The sequence below is a fragment of the Bubalus kerabau genome, chromosome 3 (genome assembly GCF_029407905.1).
Source record: "Bubalus kerabau isolate K-KA32 ecotype Philippines breed swamp buffalo chromosome 3, PCC_UOA_SB_1v2, whole genome shotgun sequence".
NCBI lineage: Eukaryota > Metazoa > Chordata > Mammalia > Artiodactyla > Bovidae > Bubalus > Bubalus kerabau.
In genome coordinates, this window is record NC_073626.1 from 166,920,216 (window position 1) to 166,941,354 (window position 21,139).

Below are 21,139 nucleotides of genomic sequence, written 5' to 3' on the forward strand. Positions count from 1 at the left end.
GTTCTCTATGTCTGTAGCTCTACTTGAATGCTTATTTCTTGCATGAAGTATTTCTTGGGTGCTAGGTATTGGAGTAGGTGCTTTAAATGACTTAGCTCACTAAGTCTCCACGTGCCAGAGAATGTCAGTATGTCTCCATTTCATAGATGAGGAAACTGAGAGACACAGGGATATTGCCTAAGATCCCATTGGGACATCACTGGTGACTCAGTGGTAAAGAATCTGCCTACCAGTGCAGGAGACATGAGTTTAATCCCTCATCCCAGAAGATTCCCACATGCCGTGGAGCAACTAAGCCTGTGCATCACAACTACTGAGCGGGTGCTCTAGAGCCTGGGAGCCACAACTACTGACGCCCTCACACCCTGGCACCCGTGCTCCACAACAAGAGAGGCCACCGCAATGAGAAGCGCTTGCATTCCAACTAGAGAGTAGCCCCAATGAAGCCCTTGCCCTACAACTCGAGTGTAGCCCCTGCTCACTGCAACTAGAGAAACGCCTGTGCAGCAACGAAGACGCAGCCCAACCATAAACAAATAAATGTGTGTGGGAGTGAGAGCCCAGGGCTATCTGATTTCAAGGTCTGTGCATGTCCTCCTTCAGGATCTGTGACATGCAGGGGTAGTCTTCATGGCCTCTCAACTTTACAACAGCATTTCTCAGCCTTGCTTGTACATTGGAATCAAGGGAGGAGCTCTAAGGAATACTGATGGCAAAGCCCATCCCTAGGGATGTTGACATAATTTGTCTAGATGGAGACTGGTAAATGGGATTTTTTAACTCTCTCCAGTTTATTTGATTTTGCAGCCAGGATTGAGAACTGCTGCTTCACAGTTAGTTTTACGGACTGGAGAGAGAAGGCTGGGAGAGCCAAGGCACTTTCTAATTTCAGTTTCAGTTTTCTGAGAGCTAACTTTCCTTGGAAAGGCCTCTTGAGGGGATCCTTCAAATGCTAGATTCCTGGGGCTGGGACAGAGCCTCAGTGCAGCTCTAGAAATGTAAAGCACTTGGGGAAAGAAAGACTGAATTTGGGAGGAACACTTGAATGAGTTGGTTTGGGACAGTTTTGATGCCAGAGGGAGTTTTGGTTTGATGAGAGGAAGTGTCTGTGTGTGGTGATGTGATGGTAGGTTTCCGCGATCGATCTGGAAAGAACCAGAACCAAAGCCAATGCCAGAGATGAAAAAGACCACATCTCTGATGGGCGATATAGAACCAGCTACATGATAGATGAGATAATATAGTTAGGAAAGGAGTAACTGGCTCACTTCTTGATGTCCATTTAACTGTGACTACAGGCAAGTTACTTTTTCTAGTGCACACAATGGTGTCGCAACTGGGATGAAGATGTATTTGCTTCTAAGCTATTTATTCACTTACCTGCTTTTCAATGCAGAAAAAATGCTTTTCTTTTATGAAATGATGGGGTTTGTTGGTCTAAATATTATTTCAAAGACCAAGAACTTTCTGGGTGTTTCAGAAAGTGAATTTTTTTTCCTACTTAGAAAGTCTTGCTTGCTCTCCTTATCTTCCCAACAGAAGTGAGTTCCTGGACTGAAGTAATTGTGTGAATTAAAAATTCTCAAGGCTGAGAAGGATAGAAAGAGAAAGGGTGTGGATTTGGGAATTAATGGATGGAGTTAGGGACAATTTTCATGAATGAGTAAAATTAAGATTGATAACTGAGTTCCCTAAAGGAGAGGGGTACTGTATTTTTTGGAACACTCTTAACAAAAATGCATATGGTCTTCAAAAATGGTATTGAGCAGATGCAGAATGAATTTATCATTAAGAATAAAGTTTAAAATATTTATTCATTTTTAATTGGAGGATTTATATATTTTTAATTGCTTTACAACGTTGTGTTGGTTTCTACTATACATAAACATGACTCAGCCATAGGTATACATAGGTCTCCTCCCTCTTGAACCTCCCTCCCACCTCCCACTCCATCTTACCCCTCCAGGTTGTCACAGGGCACCGGATCTGAGCTCCCTGCGTCATGCAGCAAATTCCCACTGGCTATCTGTTTTACATATGATAATGTATTGTTTCAATGCTTCTCTCCCAATTCGTGCCATCCTCTCCTTCCTCCACTGAGTCCACAAGTCTATTCCCTCTGTCTGCATCTCCATTGCTGCCCTGCATATGGGTTCAGTTCTAAGGTGGATGCACCTAGAGCCTATTATTCAGAGTGAAGTCAGAAAGAGAAAGACTAACATTGTATATTAACGCATATACATGGAATCTAGAAAGAATAGACTTTCAATTGGTCCTCAGATTCAGACATCTCAAATGTAAGAATTTTAAGATGATTGCAGGAGGACAAATTCTAGTTAGGGAAAAGGAAAAATGGGGATATATCTCCTGAATGCAAACCTGAGGGCCATATAGAATTATCTTTCAGCAAAACTGGACAGGAACAAGTGTAATCTTTCTCTGAGTTCAGGGTGAATTGTTTCAAGATCAACTTTCAGAGTAATTTTAATAATGTCAAAGTATTAAGTATGTATGTATGAGACTGGATAAATTCAATCTTTCTTATCTCAGCTTTTAAAAAGTAATTGTGAGCAGATTATTGTAATCATGAAATATTTTGACTGTCTCACGGTGTTAACGATAAAAGCAGGAATCAAAGAGGAATTAAAGCTACAACAGGTCTTTTATTAACTCCCATATAAGAAAGAGGATTCTCCAACTATGTGCATTTTCAAACACAGCTTGAATGAATGAAGATTTCTTTGCATCAATATTTAAAAATTAACTACTACTTCAGGCAGCAGAACTCTCTTAAAAAAACACTATAACTAAACATTTTTGTTGATTACGATAACCACATAGTCCTCTTTCAGACTGTTTTTATTATATCTTTTAAGTTCTATGGGTGGTACTTCCCATAATCAGTAGGTACTACTGTATTTTGCTTTTTATCTTGGAGGCAAAAACACCAGGCTCCATGACTGTGCCTGCCAGGATTCTTAGAGGTTCCTAAGATGTATTTTCTAGAGGATAAACTAGAATTTGAAAAGTAATAAAATGAACTCCATAATGTGTCATATTGTGCCTGTACACAGGTATCTTTCCAGTTAAGTTTGTTCTAGATTCACAGCATAGGGAGTAGAAATAGCTCAAGGAGATGGGAGCAGAGAGAATTGGGAAGCTGGAAAAGTTATCTGGACTTACATTTGATTTTGAATACATTGTTTATATTTTTCTTCATTTCAATGTGTTTATTTGTTAACGGACATTTGCAAGATACCAATTTATGAAAGCAAATAGGTGGATGTTGGTGTACTTTGACAACAAATTGACATATTTATTGGGCTTCCCCTGTGTCTCAGTTGGTTAAGAATCCTCCTGCAATGTGGGAGACCTGGGTTTGATCCCTGGGTTGGGAAGATCCCCTGGAGAAGGGAAAGGCTACCCGTTCCAGTATTCTAGCCTGGAGAATTCCATGGACTGTATAGTCCATGGGGTCGCAAAGAGTTGGACACGACTGAGTGACTTTCACTTTGATGTATTTATTAAGTTTTGGCTTTCATCACCCACAGAGTTATGAGTCTGTGCCACTCTCGGCAATGTTGGTGACCACTGAGAATTCATCATGGGGAGGTTTCTTTCCTTCTTCTTCTTTCCAGGTAAAGTACATGACATTGAATGCTCTGAATGCCTTGCTGTTTATCTTTTAGCTGTCGACTCATCAACGTAACCCAGAGAAAAATCGAAAGCTAGAAAACACAAAAGCTAGAAATTTCATATATAAATTTTTACCAACTGAACACCTTGATCTAAAATTAGACACCAGTTGGGAGTCTATGTTTTGAATGGAACAAAGTAACAGTGTCTTGTATTTGCTTAGTGCTTTATGCCACATATCCACATGCATGATCTCATTTGATCCTTAGATAACCTGGTCATTGAGAACATTGAGATCATCTTCACTTGTTGAGAAAGGCTCAGATGATAAAGATATTAAATTTAATGACTGGCTTAGTGTAGCAAATGCAGGTGGCAACATGGAACTCTTACAGGAGGAGTCAGCAGAGGGGTTCTGGTTCTGGCTTCACTCTAAACTCTGTTGCTTCAGACTAGTGGAGTAACTTCCATGAGCTATGCTTACTCTTTGAAATGATGGCCCCAAACCAGAATTGTGCTGGAAAATTCTATGATCCTCTAACTTTAGGATCTTCCCCACCAAAAGGAGGAAAAGTCAGCAAGACTGATTGCCAAGAGTTCTATACAATTGAAAAATATAAACCAGGCAAAATACATAATAAAAGTTTTAAAATAAAACTTAGACCATGATTTCTCGTATTAGGATTTGGTTCTGTGAGCAAATATGTATTGACTCTGGATTAAGCTACATCTTTGTGTGAAGATAAAAAACTTCAGCCTTTTTATCTAAGTAGACTTCATTTCCTAAACCATCTTATCCTCCTTTCCCAGTCTCAAATTTCCTTCTCCTCTTTCCATCCAGATTGTAGCTTTCCAGAGCCACATTCTTGTTTTGGATCTCTATGTTTAAATTGCATTTAAAAGCAGAAATAGAGACACAGATGTAAAGAAGAAACATACGACACCAATGGGGAAAGGGAGGGTGGGATTAATTGGGAGGATGGGATTGGCATACATACACTATTGATATTATGTATAAAATAGATATACTATGTATAAACTGATGCTGAAACTGAAGCTCCAATATTTTGGTCACCTGATAGGAAGAGCCCACTCACTGGAAAAGATCCTGATGTTGGGAAAGATTGAAGACAAGAGGAGAATGGGGCAGCAGAGGATGAGATGGTTAGATAGAATCACTGACTCAGTGGACAAGAATTTGTTTTTTTTTTTAATATAAATTTATTTATTTTAATTGGAGGTTAATTACAATATTATACATGGTTTTGGGAGGGAGGAGGGAGGGGGGTTCAGGATGGGGAACATGTGTGTATACCTGTGGCAGATTCATGTTGATGTATGGACATGAATTTGAACAAATTCTGGGAGATAGTAGAGGACAGAGGACCATGGCGTAGTGTAGTCCATGGAGTTGCAAAGAGTGAGACATGACTTAGCAATTAAACAACAACAAATAAAATATATAACTTTTGAGAACCTACTGTGTAGCACAGGGAACTCAGTATTCTGTAGTGACCTATATGGGAAGGAAATCCAAACAAGAGGGGATGGATATATGTATACATATGGTGGATTCACTTTGCCATACAGCAGATACTAACAATATTGTAAAGCGACTATACTCCAATAAGGAAATAAATAAAAAGCCTTAAAAAAAAAAAAAGAAATCACATTTAAATCAGAAGTTGAAACCTGATGTCTTAAATCTGGTCTTTGGATATATTGTGTTTCATTTCCATAATGTTTTAAAAGTCAAACATGATGCCAGTATTTATGAATTAGCATAAAAATTTTTGCATAAAAATTCAGATTTTAACATCCCTTGGACAACAGATGTGATAATGGAGTGTCCACTTTCCCACACAGCCTCACAAGGGTGAATGGTTGCAGCCCCCTTTGGCTGGGGTGTGCATACGCTTGTTCTCCAGAGCCCTCACTCATTTCTGTCACTTGCCTGTCCCAGCTGGATACTTGGGTTCCTGACTTAACAGAAGTTTGAATCATGGAAGAAGAGAAATATAATTGGTAGATCAGAGCATGACTGAGATACATTTGTGTTCTTTGTAGTTCATTGTGTTTAAAAATATGCTCAGAGGATTTGTTATCAAACTCTACAGTCAGGGAACAGAGATGGACCTGCGTTTCTTTCACCATAGTATTAAGTAACTTAATTTCAAAGTATAATATTTGATGGTGCATATTTCTCACTGGTCAGGGAGAGTCTCATGTAACTGTTCATTCAGTTCAGGTCACGGGCTATGTGTATAATGCCAATCACATATTAGTCGTTGAGCTGGGCATTGGGGTAATTTGTCTTTATAACTTTGCCAGTTATGACACTGTGATTTGAGTGGTTGTCAGTCATTGCCTTTTTAAAAAAAATACTGGAAAATGTTTCTTTGATGTCAACACAAAATTCTCCATTTTGTAAATATGCGGAAAATAGAATTGTGCATGAACTAAAAATTCCAATAATCACATATGTTAATAGCTTAATTCTTTATTCCCAGGTGAATGTTTTCAGATCTCATTTGTATCTTTCCCCTCCGGTCATAACCTTGCCCTGTTGTACATCTGTTATAATATTGAGAATATTGATAATCTTAAATTAATATCATAAATAAAAGAAGGATTTGATCCATTATGCTGTTTTTACTTCAGGGTAGTCGTTGATTCATCCATCTCCCTTCTAGGAGTCTGTTTTGTGAATATTGAAATCCTTTATTAGAAATAGACTGGACCATTTATACCCTTTCCTTGCTTCAGTGCTTCCCTTTCATTTTGGTGTCACATCTGGGGAACTCTGTGATTCTTAATATTTACAATAGTGGATTGAAATCATAGCTGTATAAGAAATCATCGGGGAAGGCTTGTTTATTTATTTATTTATTTTTTTTTTTTAATTTTATTTTATTTTTAAACTTTACATAACTGTATTAGATTTGCCAAATATCAAAATGAATCCGCCACAGGTATACATGTGTTCCCCATCCTGAACCCTCCTCCTTCCTCCCTCCCCATTCCATCCCTCTGGGTCGTCCCAGTGCACCAGCCCCAAGCATTGTTTAAAATGTGAATTTCTTGTCTTGTTCCTGTTGGGAGCCCCAAATCTACATTCTAATACTCTGGAGATTAAAAAAAAAATTTATTGGAGTACAGTTGCTTTACAATGTTGTGTTAGTTTCTACTGTATAGCAGAGTGAATATGCTTTATATATACATATATCTCCTCTTTTTTGGATTTCCCTCCTGTCTGTGTTACCACAGAGCATTGAGTAGAGTTCCTTGTGCTATATAATAAGTTCTCATTAGTTACCTATTTTATACATAATATCAGTAGCGTGGATATGTCAGTCCCAATCTCCCTTCACACCCCCTCTGTCCCCTCCTTGGTGTCCATAGGTTTGTTCTGTATGTCTGTGTCTCTATTTCTGCTTTGAAAATAGGAGATTTTAATATATTTATTTAAAAGACATATTGGTATTAAAACATGATTGCTGTATACCTGGAGTTGGGGAGGGACTCTTGAATAGAGGTTTGGGATCTGAGGGATTTCTGAGATTTCCAATCCCTAAGTAATGATGATTTGAACATTTTTCTTTCTCCTTCCAACCAAGATGAGTGTCTTTAGCATTAGACAGCTCACAGTTACTCTGAGTCCACAACATACGCTGTGGGAGTTTGCTGTGTTTGTGTTCATGTGCCAGTGATACAGGATATTAAAAGATTAAATGAGCTTGCATCAGTGAAATATCAGCCCACAATTAACTCTAAGGATAATCACTATGGCTTCTATGTTATTAGTCAGATATAGAATTTTTTTCCTAGATGTGTTATAGTTTCATCTGGAGAGTGACCCATAATGGGAACAGAAGAATTTCATGATAGCATAACATAGATACTGAAAATTTAGCAAGCAATTTAATTTAATTTTATTTAATTGCTCAGACACTGCATAGAGAGACTGCCACAGCCAGTGTGCACACATCACATTAATATTCAGTGACAACATAAAGTAATGACTTCCTTTTCTTGCTCAGGTCCTTTGACAACTCCATTGACCCAACTTTGGGTATTTTGTGTGTCCTAATGAACATCTTTTTATTTTTCTCTTTTCAAATTATGGAAGTATGATAACACATTTATGGGAGACTTGGAAAATACAGAACAAGTTTATTTCCATTATATTCGAATATATTTCCACTATATATTACAATTATTTTTTAAAGTAGATAAATTAAGAATTTTAAATTGGAGTTTCAATATCAAACTCTCAAAAATTAATAGAATGAACATGCAGAGAAGTAGAAGGATATAGTAGACCCGAAAAGCACTGTGAACCAATTCAACGTAATTAAGATCTATACAATTTTCACGCAACAGTAGGAAACTACTTCTATTTAAGTTCCCATAGGCTGTAAACTAGGAGACCCTGGAACAGATCCAGGGACATAAAACAAGGTGCAAAAATTCCACAGCCCAAAGCTACTGAAACCATACAGAGTGTGTTCCCTCATCACTGTGGAATTATATTAGAAATCAATATCAAAAGATATTTGACAATAACCCACATATTTTCAAGTGCAGTGCGACATTTACTAAGAGAGATCTTGGACTCAGCTATTGAAAGCCCTTAGTGAGCATCTTCTCAGAGCTCTTTGCAGGGCAGACACTGACCCAACCACATCTCAGTGTTCCCACATGTTGGAAATCAACTGTGTCTTAAATTTCACCACCTTAAGTATCTTATTCTATAATAGTACTTAGCTGGTTTGGTGAGTATTTCAAAGAACTTGAATCTTTGGAGTACGAAGACGTGTTCATGGGTAACAGGAAACCCACTGTCTTTATCTTGTCCCTAAAGAAAGCAGAATAAAGGAGAGAGAAGTAAAAATTTAGTGAGGCTTTACACAAAGCATTTACTATTTCTACAAAACATGTACTATTTTTCCAAGTACCAAATAATGCCTAAAGAGTTAAACATTCAACTTACATATACCATACTATTTTTTGTTTGGTTGTTCAAGAAAACAATTTTGAATGCAAGAAAATATATTGTAACTGGTCTTTTGATTAAACCAGTGGATCGTGCTGATAAAACTAAAACTTAAAACCTTTGAGGAAAGGACTGTACGTCTGAGAATTCTTAGCTTGACGTTTAAAGTTAAAGATGAATATGTTTTCTCAACAAAGGGTCCTGCATATCAAAGCTTTTCAGTTGAAATGAAGCAGAAATTTGGGACAATTATTGTCTAAATCCAGAGCAACGCACCATTTTGGATTTTGATGAATATCCATCACACCTGAACAATACAGGAGAGAGAGCAGTACCAGCAATGACCTAGTGTTATCTGAGCGATTAAATCTTTTCATTTTGCCCACTGCTCCTTTCTCCTTGAACAGTGTTATGTACGATTTTGACATAAACCAGGATAAAGTGCTCCCAGGAACAAGTCTAAAGAATAGTGTTCAGAATGATTGTCTTTTCTCTAGTTTTGATCTTTCTCTCTTTAATTAGATAAGGCCATAATTTCACAGAATGGCATTTAGTGGCTGTATCGTGGGGAACACACATCTGCTCCCTCCCTCGGGAGGAAGGCCAGTTGTTCCATATGTTGGGATCAATAAAATAATAACAGCTCTGCCACTTAGCAAGCATTCACTAGACTCTCCCATTTATTCTTCACAAAAACTATGAGGTCACTGTTATTATGATTCTCTTTTTACAAAAAAATAAACTATGGCACAGGACAGACTAATAACTTTTCCAAGAGCATGCTGTTTGCAAATGATGGAGTTGGAATTTTAGTCATCTGATTCCAGAGGCTGTCTTCTTAACGACTTTGCTTAGAAAAAGAAGACAATATATTTATTTTAATGTCTGTTTTGTCCTTTCTAAGTTCAGTTGTCTATATGGACCCTTTCCCCTAATCTTTCCAACAGCCTAAGGTTATTTTTTTCTTGAATGCAGGAGGAAAAAAATTGGGTTTTTATGTCAAAATGAGGGAAAAAATTAAAATCCAATCTCTAGTTTCTGGAGAGCATGGGTTCTTAGAAATATTGACACTGGCTTTCTTCTGAAATACTTTCTTGGTATAACAGTTGAAAAGTTCATGAGCAAATTAGACACGATATCTCATTGATTTGAAAGCTAGTTCAAACACATTGGTTGGTTCTTGATAAATCTTTGTAAGATTCTTTGAATGCTATTAGAAAGCAAATGGATTTACTCTCCAAATTAGAGGAATAGTGCAATGAGTTGTTACTTTACTAGTTAATCCTTGAGAAAGTAAAAAACAAAATAAAAAAAAAGACTACGAAAGAAAGTGCTTAATTCCTGTGAAACCATTCTCTGTACCTACTGGGTTTTATGCCAGCCCAGCTGTTGATTTTCAGCCGTTACTGACGTTCTTGCTTTAACACAATCCTACAATTGGCTCAATCTTTCAAATTGAAGTAGATTCCAAATTAGAAATGGATTGTGTTCTAATAGTTTATTCATTGGCAGCTTGGAAGTTGGAAAACATTTTGCTTCAGAAAAGTAATGCATTATAAACATTGGCTAGGTTCCCAAACTATCATAGAAAATAAAATAAACTGAAATGGAAAAATTAATATTACTATATTTCTCAGTGTAGTGTTGTAGGTCTGTGGACCTGCAGTGATTTCAGTGCAAAAACTAAACCATTATAATACAGACACTGTACAATTACAAACTATATAGATACTAGCATGGAGAGATAGCCATTAAAATCTCAATGATGGGGACTTCCCTGGTGGTCCAGTGGCTAAGACTCTGAGTTCCCAATGCAGGGGTTCTGGATTTGATCCCTGCTCAGGGAGCTATATCCAGCAGACTGCGACTAAGACCTGGTACAGCCAAATAAATAAATAAAATAAAATAAAAAAAATCTCAATGGTGGTTTTTCAGATAGTGCGATTATGGAAGATATTCCTTTTTACACTTTTTACTTTGTATACTGTATTTATATTTTTAAATTTGCAATTTTGAAAACAAGGAACATTTAGTGTTTTCAACATTTACTGTCTATTACATGTACATAATTTTACTCAGACAAAGGGTACATCTCTGCCTTTCTTCCCTCCTCCCTCTTTGAGAACACATGGCCATTGGAACACAATGGTTGGGTATACACTTATTGTTTCCATAGCCTACATCTGCTCTGTTAACGAATCTTGTTGGCTCCATCTTCAAAACAAGATTAGAAACCACATTCAGTTATTGCTGTTGGCCAATAAATAATCATTTCTTGCCTAAATTACTTTTTTAGCTTTAAACTGGTCCTCTTGTTTTCTGTATTATTTTCCTATAGTCTTTTCAAAACAGAGTTTCATATATATTATATATTAATACATATACTAACGAAAAGAGTATGTTATACATCCCAGTTCACTTGCAATGGATCCAGAACATTGAAAAGAGTGGATGGCCATCCTTAGCTCTCTTGTTCATTGCTCTCTGTCTTGCTTTCTCCCTCCACTGCACTCAAAGCCTGCCTCCTTGCCCTTCCTTAAACACAGTCGTTTTTGAGCCCACCCAGTCCTCTGACGTTTGCTGTTCTCAATGTCTGGCAAGTGCTCTCACCCACTCACTCCAAACCCTTGCCCATATTCCCAGAACTCTTTCTCCCTTCTTTATTCAAATACTGTCATATTTTCTGGCTACAACAATTCATTTCAATTAACATTTCAACAATACTTGCTTCTCAAGCCCTTCATTTTTCCTTTGATTGGCTCACTTGTTTCACCGTCTAACTATACGCTGCATGTATTTTCATGTTGATTGATCATCATGTTACAGAGGAAAAACTCCACATTGGCAGAGATTTCTGACAATTTTGTTTCCTGCTGTATCCTCGGTGCCTAGAATCCTGCCCAGCATATAGTACACATTTAAGATGTATTTGTCCAATGAATGAATGTGTGTAATGAAAGCAAAAAAAATAGACCTAAAGGATAGAAACAAAATTCCTGGTAATGCTTGCCCCTTAGGAGGACAGGGGAAGAGATGTCCCTTTTCTTTCTTAGTAACACTTTTGGTCTTATATATAAAAATATCTGACAAACTATGACAAAACTCTTGCAGATGGATACACTGGTATTTGTAATATTAGTTTCTGAATATTTGTGTATTTTGAAAATTTTCATGAAGACATTTTTTATCAGCTTTCCAGTAATTACTGGATAAAGCACATACTCCCAGCATCCCATGGGATGCCTACTGCAATGGATACTGCCAACCTCTCCATCCTCACTGACTTCCCTGCTTCTAGCTTTCTCCATAGTCATGATTTCTTCTATCTTCTTCTCTTTTTTGGTCTAGTGGGGTACGCTGTACATTTGTCTTTGCCTGTCCTTCCTGACCAGGTTCTTCTCTCCTCCTGTAATAGAACTTTCTACAAGTGAAACACGGTGTTCATCCTGCTTTGTAAAATTCAAATAGAACTGGCTCAACCTTTGTATCCTACATCCTGTGGGAAGACCAGTGCTCTTTTCCATATTTATGAGAATTCCTGATGGCCTATTAATTTTGACTACCACTTTGATTTGATTTCCTGCTGCTGAATTAGATGACTCACTAATTCTCCAAAGAACCTTATTTGTTCCATTTTCTCTTCCTCCTGATAAGTTAATCATGAAACCAGGTCCCTTTTTCTTGATTTTTCTCCTTCTCCTCAAAAGAGACAAATGCGTATAGACTCTTTGTTTTTTTAAATAACCGTATCTTTTTTTTTCTTTTTCAGAGTCTATTCCCATCTAGGTTATTACAGAATACTGAGTAGAGTTCCCTCTGCTAAACAGTAGGTCTTTGTTGATTATCTGCAGTGTGTGTAGACTCTTGATAGAGGTTGAACCTACGTGGGAACTGGGAGGTAGAAGGTCAGAGGGTGGCAGAGGGGAGGTGACTCTGATACACTGGTGCTTGAGCGTGGCAGTCTTGTTCCAAAAGAGCTCTTGGCTTTGCCCACACCAGGGGCCACTGGCCAACTCTCCTCTAAGAGTCCCAGCCTACTTCTCAAATGTTTTCTCACTCCCTTCCATTCGTAGGCCGCTTCTAACTCCTTAAATACCAATTCATGTATTTTGCAGAACAGGCCAGTTTTGTCTTTGTCTCTTAGCCTGTTTGGCTTATGCCTAAAGGGTCCTTTCTTGTACCCACAAAAGCCCATGAAGGCGCCTTCCTCTACAAGCACAGTTCTCCCTTAGGGAGGAATTCTGTGTTTGGCCCCCAGTGTAAATGTGTCTTCTTCCTGAGACACACTTTATTGTAGTGGTCAGTTTGCTTGTGTGTCTTTGTCACCAAAGGAAAGTGCTGAACTTTAAAATAACGTTTTGCTTTTGCTGAATCTTGGATTCCCAGCCTAGAGTACCATCATTCATGCTTGATGAGTAAGTGAAGACTGATCGCTTTCCAGTTTTTACAGGCATCTATTAGAGAGTACCATTTGGTCTCAGGTAAGTTTGTTTCTTTTGGTTCTCAAAACACATAAATGTGATGGAAATAGCTTCCTTGTTTTTAGTTCCTCCACTGTATAAGACCTTGCTTATCCAGGAGAACGTCTCAGTAGCCATCACACTATGCAACTATAAACTGTCTCGAGGCGGATTGTGCATTGTGCTGTGCTGTGCTTAGTCACTCAGAAGTGTCCTCCTCTTTGCGACCACATGACCTGGAGCCCTCCAGGCTCCTCTGTCCATGGAGATTCTCTAGGCAAGAATGCTGGAGTGGGTTACCATGCCTTCCCCCAGAGGGATTGTACATTACCTGTAACCAAAATCATGCTCAGGAAAGACTCCTTTGCTGCAACCATTGGTAGTAAAAGAATCTGAGGTAAACATCTTTTCTTCATTGTCTTGCTTCTTAACTGAAGAAGCCAGTGATTTGACCGTCCCTTGAACTTCTAGAATTCCACAGTTTGGATGTCTTCTCCTAGTCTTCCAAGGGTCACTTGTAGTTGATGAATGAATCGGTGAGGAAATGGAATAGCGTCTAACAATCATGACATTGCCTGTAAAGGAGACACAAAATTCAAGTTTAAAAATTCTATTTTTAATGACATCCACAAATGGAAGACTGTATGACTAGTACTTTATTGAAACTAACTAAACAAAACTGTTATTGTTTTGCATAAAAAATATGCAAAAATTAATTTTTTGCATAAAAGGTATTCATTCATTGATTTATTTTGCATATAATTGAGTTCCAACCCTGAGCCAGGCACTTCTTAAAGAGATGGATGTGTGCAAGTGAAGACACAAAATTCTTGCTTGCATAGAGCTTACCTTCTCGTGTGGCTGACAGATGATAGACAGATATATAATAAAATTCAGCTAACAATAGAGTCTAGGAGGATGAATAAGACTGCTGAGAGCAAGGTACTAGAGTTAGATGAGGGCAAGGTCTGGAGGCTACTTGAATAGTGTAGTCAGGGAAGACCTTCCTGAGAACACAGAATATGAACAAAAACTTGCACATAATGAAACAGTAAAATATGATTTTAGAATGGGAAGAACATGAACTTGTAGAGATGCAGTTCTGGATGGCTTCTTGATCCTCATTCTAAAAGAATGTGCTCATCAACAGCCCCTCATCACCTGAATGACCACAAACAAATGGACTGGTTGCTGCCAACTGGCCTGAAATGTGTGTGTTTGCTTTAGTTGAGCAGTCATCTCTCTCTGTCAAATGAGAGACGAGAGCAAGGCAAACAAGTAGAAAGGAGTAAAAACATCTAGGGACTTCCCAGGTGATTCAGTGGCTAAGACGCCACACTTTCTCTGCAGCAGGTGCGAGTTTGATTCTGGTCAGGGCACTAAGATCCCACATGCCTTGAGTTGCAGCCAAAAAAAAAGTAAAGATGCCTGTGTGGGAAACAGGAGTTTTCTTTATCTTTGTCTTAAGAGCTTTATGTCTTTAGTTTCTGAGGGTTTCCAACTCAATTTCTATCCATAAGGGTCTCCTAATAAACTCTTTCTTTGAGATAAATCATATCTCCAGTCCTTAGAATGAAAGCCTCTTGATTAAAGGAGCTTTATTTTACGGCATCTTGATTTGTCTGCATCTCACATCTAACACTCTGCTAACTGACATGGGGCCTGTCATTCAGCCTCTACTTAGACATCTAGTTATTACCACTGGGGCTAATGACACTGACTTCATAGACTGGACCATTTTCTGGAGCACTTAATGAATGTTTGTTGACTCTATTCTTTCTCATTACAGCTTTGCCATTAACTAGCAGGAAAGTAAAGCAAAGTCCAGCATCGTGTTTAGGTTTTCAGAGTGTTAGAAGCACAATTTTCTCTTTTTTAAATTTTGTGACCCATGTCTGTAGAACACAGACAGCAAATTATATAGCCATTATAGGAAGTGGAGGCTGCCCTTGCTTTTTATAATATGGAAGAGCAGAAGATCAGATTTTAGGCAAGAGTCTGTGGGGGAGTTTAAGTTCAAATCCAACTGAAGTAATTAACTGCAAATACTATTCATAAATTATCTTTGAACACTTCCTTTGGCCATGATATATAACTTTTATAATGATCTAAAGACAGGTTTTTATATTCAGAGTACATCATGAGAAACACTGGGCTGGAAGAAGCACAAGCTGGAATCAAGATTGCCAGGAGAAATATCAATAACCTCAGATATGCAGATGACACCACCCTTATGGCAGAAAGTGAAGAAGAACTAAAGAGCCTCTTGATGAAAGTGAAGAGGAGAGTGAAAAAGTTGGCTTAAATCTCAACATTCAGAAAACGAAGATCATGGCATCTGGTCCCATATTTCTCATGGGAAATAGATGGGGAAACAGTGGAAATAGTGTCAAACTATTTTTTTGGGCTCCAAAATCACTGCAGATGGTGATTGCTGCCATGAAATTAAAAGACGCTTACTCCTTGGAAGGAAAGTTATGACCAACCTAGATAGCATATTCAAAAGCAGAGACATTACTTTGCCAACAAAGGTCTGTCTAGTCAAGGCTATGGTTTTTCCAGTAGTCATGTATGGATGTGAAAATTGGACTATGAAGAAAGCTGAGCACTGAAGAACTGAAGCTTTTGAACTGTGGTGTTGGAGAAGACTCTTGAGAGTCCCTTGGACTGCAAGGAGATCCAACCAGTCCATCCTAAAGGAGATCAGTCCTGGGTGTTCATTGGAAGGACTGATGCTGAATCTGAAACTCCAATACTTTGGCCACCTTATGCATAGAGTTGACTCATTGGAAAAGACTCTGATGCTAGGAGGGATTAGGGGCAGGAGGAGAAGGGGACGACAGAGGATGAGATGGCTGGATGGCTTCACTGACTCGATGGACATGAGTTTGGGTAAACTGCGGGAGTTGGTGATGGACAGGGAGGCCTGGCATGCTGCAATTTATGGGGTCGCAAAGAGTCGGACACGACTGAGTGACTAAACTGAACTGAAAGACAGGTTTATGACTACTGACAAACATATAAGTTTCTATTTAAGAGGATTATAAAACAATCTCTTTATACCAAATGATAAGAAAATACAACAGAGGAAATTATACCAACAATTGCAAAGTTAAGTTTGTTCTTATATGAGACCTATACTCCAACATGACTGATCAGAAAGTAAGTTCTTTGTTTATGTCCCTGGGTCACAAATAATCTGTATTCTTTAGTTTCTTATCAATAGAAGGGAAAGAATATTCCACATGACGTCAACGGATCATCGGCATCATTTCAAAGATTCCTATCAAATGCAGTTTGTCAGATAAAAGGGTAGGAGCAGAATGAAGAGAATCAGAGGTCTAGGAATGCTGAAGTTTCTTGGTAAAGAGTTGTTTCTTGCATCTTCTTTGTAGCAAATTATCTCTTCCCTTCAAACTATGAGGCTGGAGAAGACTCTTGAGAGTCCCTTGGACAGCAGGATATCAAACTAATCAATCCTAAAGGAAATCAACTCTGAATATTTATTGGAAGGGCTGATTTTGAAGCTGAAGCTCCAATACTTATGCCAGCTGATGTGAACAGCCGACCTACTGGAAAAGACCCTGATGCTGGGAAAGATTCAGGGCAAGAGGAGAAGGGGCAACAGAGGATGAGATGGTTGGATAGCATCATCGACTCAATGGAGATGAGTTTGAGCAGACTCTGGGAGACAGTGAAGGACAGGGAAGCCTGGTGTGCTGCAGTCCACGGGGTTGCAAAGAGTCAGACATGGCTGAGTGACTGAGCAACAATCTCTTCCCTAATAGACCCAAGGTGAGAATTCCAAGGGCAGGAGGGATGAGGGCAACATCTCCATGAGATGGATTGGATTTCATACCTACCAAATACTTGCACACTATCATCGATGTGTCCAGGAGGATTTAGTCCCAAGGGATTTGCTTCCAGACCCAGCTTATTGGTTCCCTTTCTTAAAGTGAGACACACTTCTGATTTCACATCGTCCCTTATCAGAGTATAGGTTTATATTATTTTGTTTTCAAAAGAGGATAGGACAAGTTGCTGAATCTCTCTGAGTCTTATATCCTCAACAGTAAAATAAGGGGATTATCACTAAAGTTCTTCTCTAGGATCACATTTTTATGAATCAGTTGCAAGTATAAATTTTGACTATTGGCAATCTTACTAAAACTGCTAATAAAAACTTTGTACTTAGGTCAAATCATATTTTTCTGACCTATCGAATAGTATTAAGACTACTGCTGGGAAAGGTTGAAGGCAGGAGGAGAAGCGGACGACAGAGGATGAGATGGTTGAACAACATCACCGACTCAATGGACATGAGTTTGAATAAGCTCCTGGAGTTGGTGATGGACAGGGAAGCCTGGCGTGCTGCAGTCCATGGGGTTGCAGAGTCGGACATGACTGAGTGACTGAACTGAACTGAGCTGAACAAAGTAATCATGTTGAGTCCTACTTGTGCTGCCTCATTTAATTGTCTCAGCAGCCTGAGATAGATTCTATTGTTATCTCCATTTTACAGATGAGGAGAGTGATTATAAAAGCATGTCACATTCATAGACTCATAGAATTTTACAGTTGGAATAGGCCTTGGAAGGCATCCAATCCATTCATTTTTACAAAAGAATGATAAGATGAGGAATTTTATGTGATCTACCCAGCACCAACCAACTCTTACAAAAACTGGGACCACAACGCATGTGTCTTCATGCTCAGGCCAGCGTTCCCACTATTTCTGTAATTTACTTTCATAATAGAACACTACATGTAAGACACATAAATATCGCTTGAAGTAAGTACACTGGGATTCTAAACACAAATTTAAATCATAAACTCTTTGTTTTATTGGTGCAGCCTGAAAAAATTCCCCAAATGTCAAGAAATGTTTTTCACTAGATCGTTTCAAGCTTAGTGCTTATATTTTATTGGAGGTCACCATTCAGATGCTGAAGAAGATGTTATCAATTGTGTATTTGGTGCTTAATAGTATTCTAACTTCATTTAAACTTGATGGCATTCAGGCTCTGAAGGTTTAAAGGGTAGTTCTCTGTTCTTTGAACAGAGTGAGACTTGTTTTAGAATGACACAACATATAGTAAGACCCAAGTTACTTTTGCATTAGGATAAACATCATGAAATTGATGCTTTTGAACTGTGGTGTTGGAGAAGACTCTTGAGAGTCCCTTGAATTGCAAGGAGGTCAAACCAGTCAGTTCTAAAGGAAATCAGTCCTGAATATTCATTTGAAGGACTGAGGCTGAAGCTGAAGCTCCAATACTTTGGCCATCTGATGAAAAGAAACAACTCATTAGAAAAGACCCTGATGCTGGGAAATACTGAGGGCAGGAGGAGAAGAGAATGAAAGAGGATGAGATGGTTGGATGATATCACTGACTTAATGGAAATGAGTTTGAGCAAGCTCTGGGAGTTGGTGATGGACTGGGAAGCCTGGCATGCTGCAGTTCATGGGATCGCAAAGAGTTGGACACGACTGAGTGGCTGAACTGAACTGAACTGAACTGAAACATCATGGAAAATAGTTTTGAAGGAGTTTTTCATGTCTGGAGTAAGGCAGTGGTTTTCAACTAGGGGAAATATCCTCCAGGTGGTATTTGGAATGTCTGAAGACATTTTTGATGATCATGACCAAATGGGAAGAAGCAGATACTTTACTAAACATCTTCCAATGACCAAGACAGACTCCTATAATACAGAGTTATTCATTCCAAATGTCAGGAATTCAGAGGTGGAGGAAACCTGGAGGACGGATATATTACACATGTCTGTATCTCTTTTTTCTCCCACTAGGAGAAGGTCTAACTTCTTTATAGGTTCCTTTTTCAGTTTTATTAAATAACCAACAGACAGAATAACTCAGTTCCATAGCTGTACTTGACAACAAGGAAAAAGACCCCGAATGGAATCTATTTCCAGCTTTGAAGTATAGGGCCCCACACTAGAAAGAGACCGCTTTAACAGAAAAAAAAAAAAAAAAAAAAACAGCTGGAGATAAGACATGTCCCATTGCTAAGCTGTTCAGTACCTCTAAATAGCCTTGCCTGAAGCCTTTGACAGAGGATATTAAGCACTTTGAGTATTCAAGTATGTATCAATTTTATTTGAATATGCTATATATAAGGGAGTTGGACAATTTGAATGTAGCACATATTGAGTTGCCCCAAATCTCATTTGGCTATTTCTCTAATCACAGAAAAGTCAAAATGAACTTTTTTGGCCAACTCAATATTTTTCACTCTCCTGATTTCTAATTTCATGTATAGTCTTCACAGTCAATATTCTTTCCCATAAAAGGTGAGAGAGTAGATTTTTTAAAGAATGTATCAGACATTGACTTTTAGTCTTGAAGTCCCCAACCTGCATATAGTAAGTTGAATTATGTGCAACATACATTCATAAAGGACAGTAAAGATCTTCTAAAACATGGATAAGGAACAATATCTGCCTTGGCTGTGTGTTTGTCAGATGCTGTACTAAGCACTTAGTTTATTATTACAACCAGTCATCACCAGCTGAGATAGGTACTACACTTCTGAATGAACAAAATGCGAGTTAAAGATTTATTCTAACTAGCTCTAAATCAAGTGGTGGTTGATGAGTGTCAAATCACTGGCAACTGTATTTGTCTGACTCTGATATCCATACACTTAACTGTTGTGCACTACTGTTCTGGCTTAATAAACGAGCACTCCATTTGACACATACCCATTTGGTGTTCTATTATATAGCATTTAAATGCTTGAAGTCAAGAAAGGGAAAAAAGCATTCTTTTTAATATGACCGATTTCCATGAATCTGTCATCTTGAACTTCTCTGGAATAACTGGAGATAGTTTTACTGTTGTTAAAATATGATAATTGAAGATGTTAAAGAAAATTTTGCCTAGGGATTCTAAACTTATCTATCTTGGCCAAAAAGGTCATTTGGATTTTTCCATAGCATCTTTCTGTAACAAGAACCTTTTGGCCAACTCAATACCAGGAAGAAAACACACCCCTGTTAATACCAAATTATGTACTTATGTGAGAGGCACACTAAGCCAACTATTTAACAGATATTTTCAAAGGTGGGCACAGCCCCAAAGAACTATGGGCAGTCAGTACCTTGGTGTTCTCTCACACCTGGGGCTGAATCAGAGGCAACACCACCATGAAGGGCTGCTGGAGATGGCCCAGGCACTTCTTCAAGGTTACTGAGGTCTGTGACTTCCTTTTCGTCTCCTGATTCTCCTCCTGAGCCTGGGGTTCTCTGACTACTCAAAGTCAGCTTCATCCGGAGGGCTTGATTCTCTTTCTCCAGCTTGTGGATCTCTGCCCGCATTTCCTGGATAACTCTCATGAGATGGATGTTCGCGGCCATTGCTTCGTTTCAGGTTGCTCTGGCTGCTCCTTTGGGGAGACGGGTCAACGTTTGCTTACGAACCAAACACACAGTCTGCTCAGTGGAACAGGTTGACCCCACCCCTAAACTTTCCTGAACAATAGATGTCAGTCTTCTCTATGCCATCTTTCAGCACCTGGGGAGTTAGGCTATCAAGGGAGGTAAAGGATCTCCATGACTTATTCATCCTGGGTTTTGTTTTTCAGAACAGAGCTTTTCTTTGTATCTTTCATTTCATATCAATCCACAGTTCTGGAATATTGCTTTGGGTCTACAGAAGACACTCTGAAAATTTCCGGCAAGGAACAGAATTTCTTGTTTCTGTCATGAACTCACCATCCGAGCAGCTACTCAAGTTTTTTCTCTGTTGCTATTTCTGGTATCGGATGTTTCATAGGATTGCCAACTGTCATGAGCATATCAAAATGGGCACATAAGAATTATTCCTTGTCTTTTCTGTAGGCTATATCATAGTTTTGTACCTTTGGGGTAAATTATTAATTTTGACACCTTTTGATTAGGTGTCAAAACTTAAATAACATAGGAAATCATATGAATTGCCGTGAGATTATTTAAATGAGATGTCGATAATTATACCTTAATCCCTTAAGATAATGTCAAGGATGATATAATTACTTCTTGGTAGGTT

The 21,139-nt window shown here is 38.5% G+C and overlaps 1 protein-coding gene across 1 annotated transcript; it reads right to left on the reverse strand.

Annotated features, from left to right (window-relative positions):
- Positions 1–8,342: 8,342 nt before the first annotated feature.
- Positions 8,343–20,469, reverse strand: CCDC195 (coiled-coil domain containing 195). The gene is made up of 3 exons (XM_055574806.1): positions 20,214–20,469; positions 13,424–13,667; positions 8,343–8,494 (listed from the first exon to the last, which is right to left on the reverse strand). The coding sequence occupies exons 1-3, from the start codon at positions 20,467–20,469 to the stop codon at positions 8,383–8,385; spliced, it is 612 nt and encodes a 203-aa protein (XP_055430781.1). The 3' UTR covers positions 8,343–8,382.
- Positions 20,470–21,139: the final 670 nt, after the last annotated feature.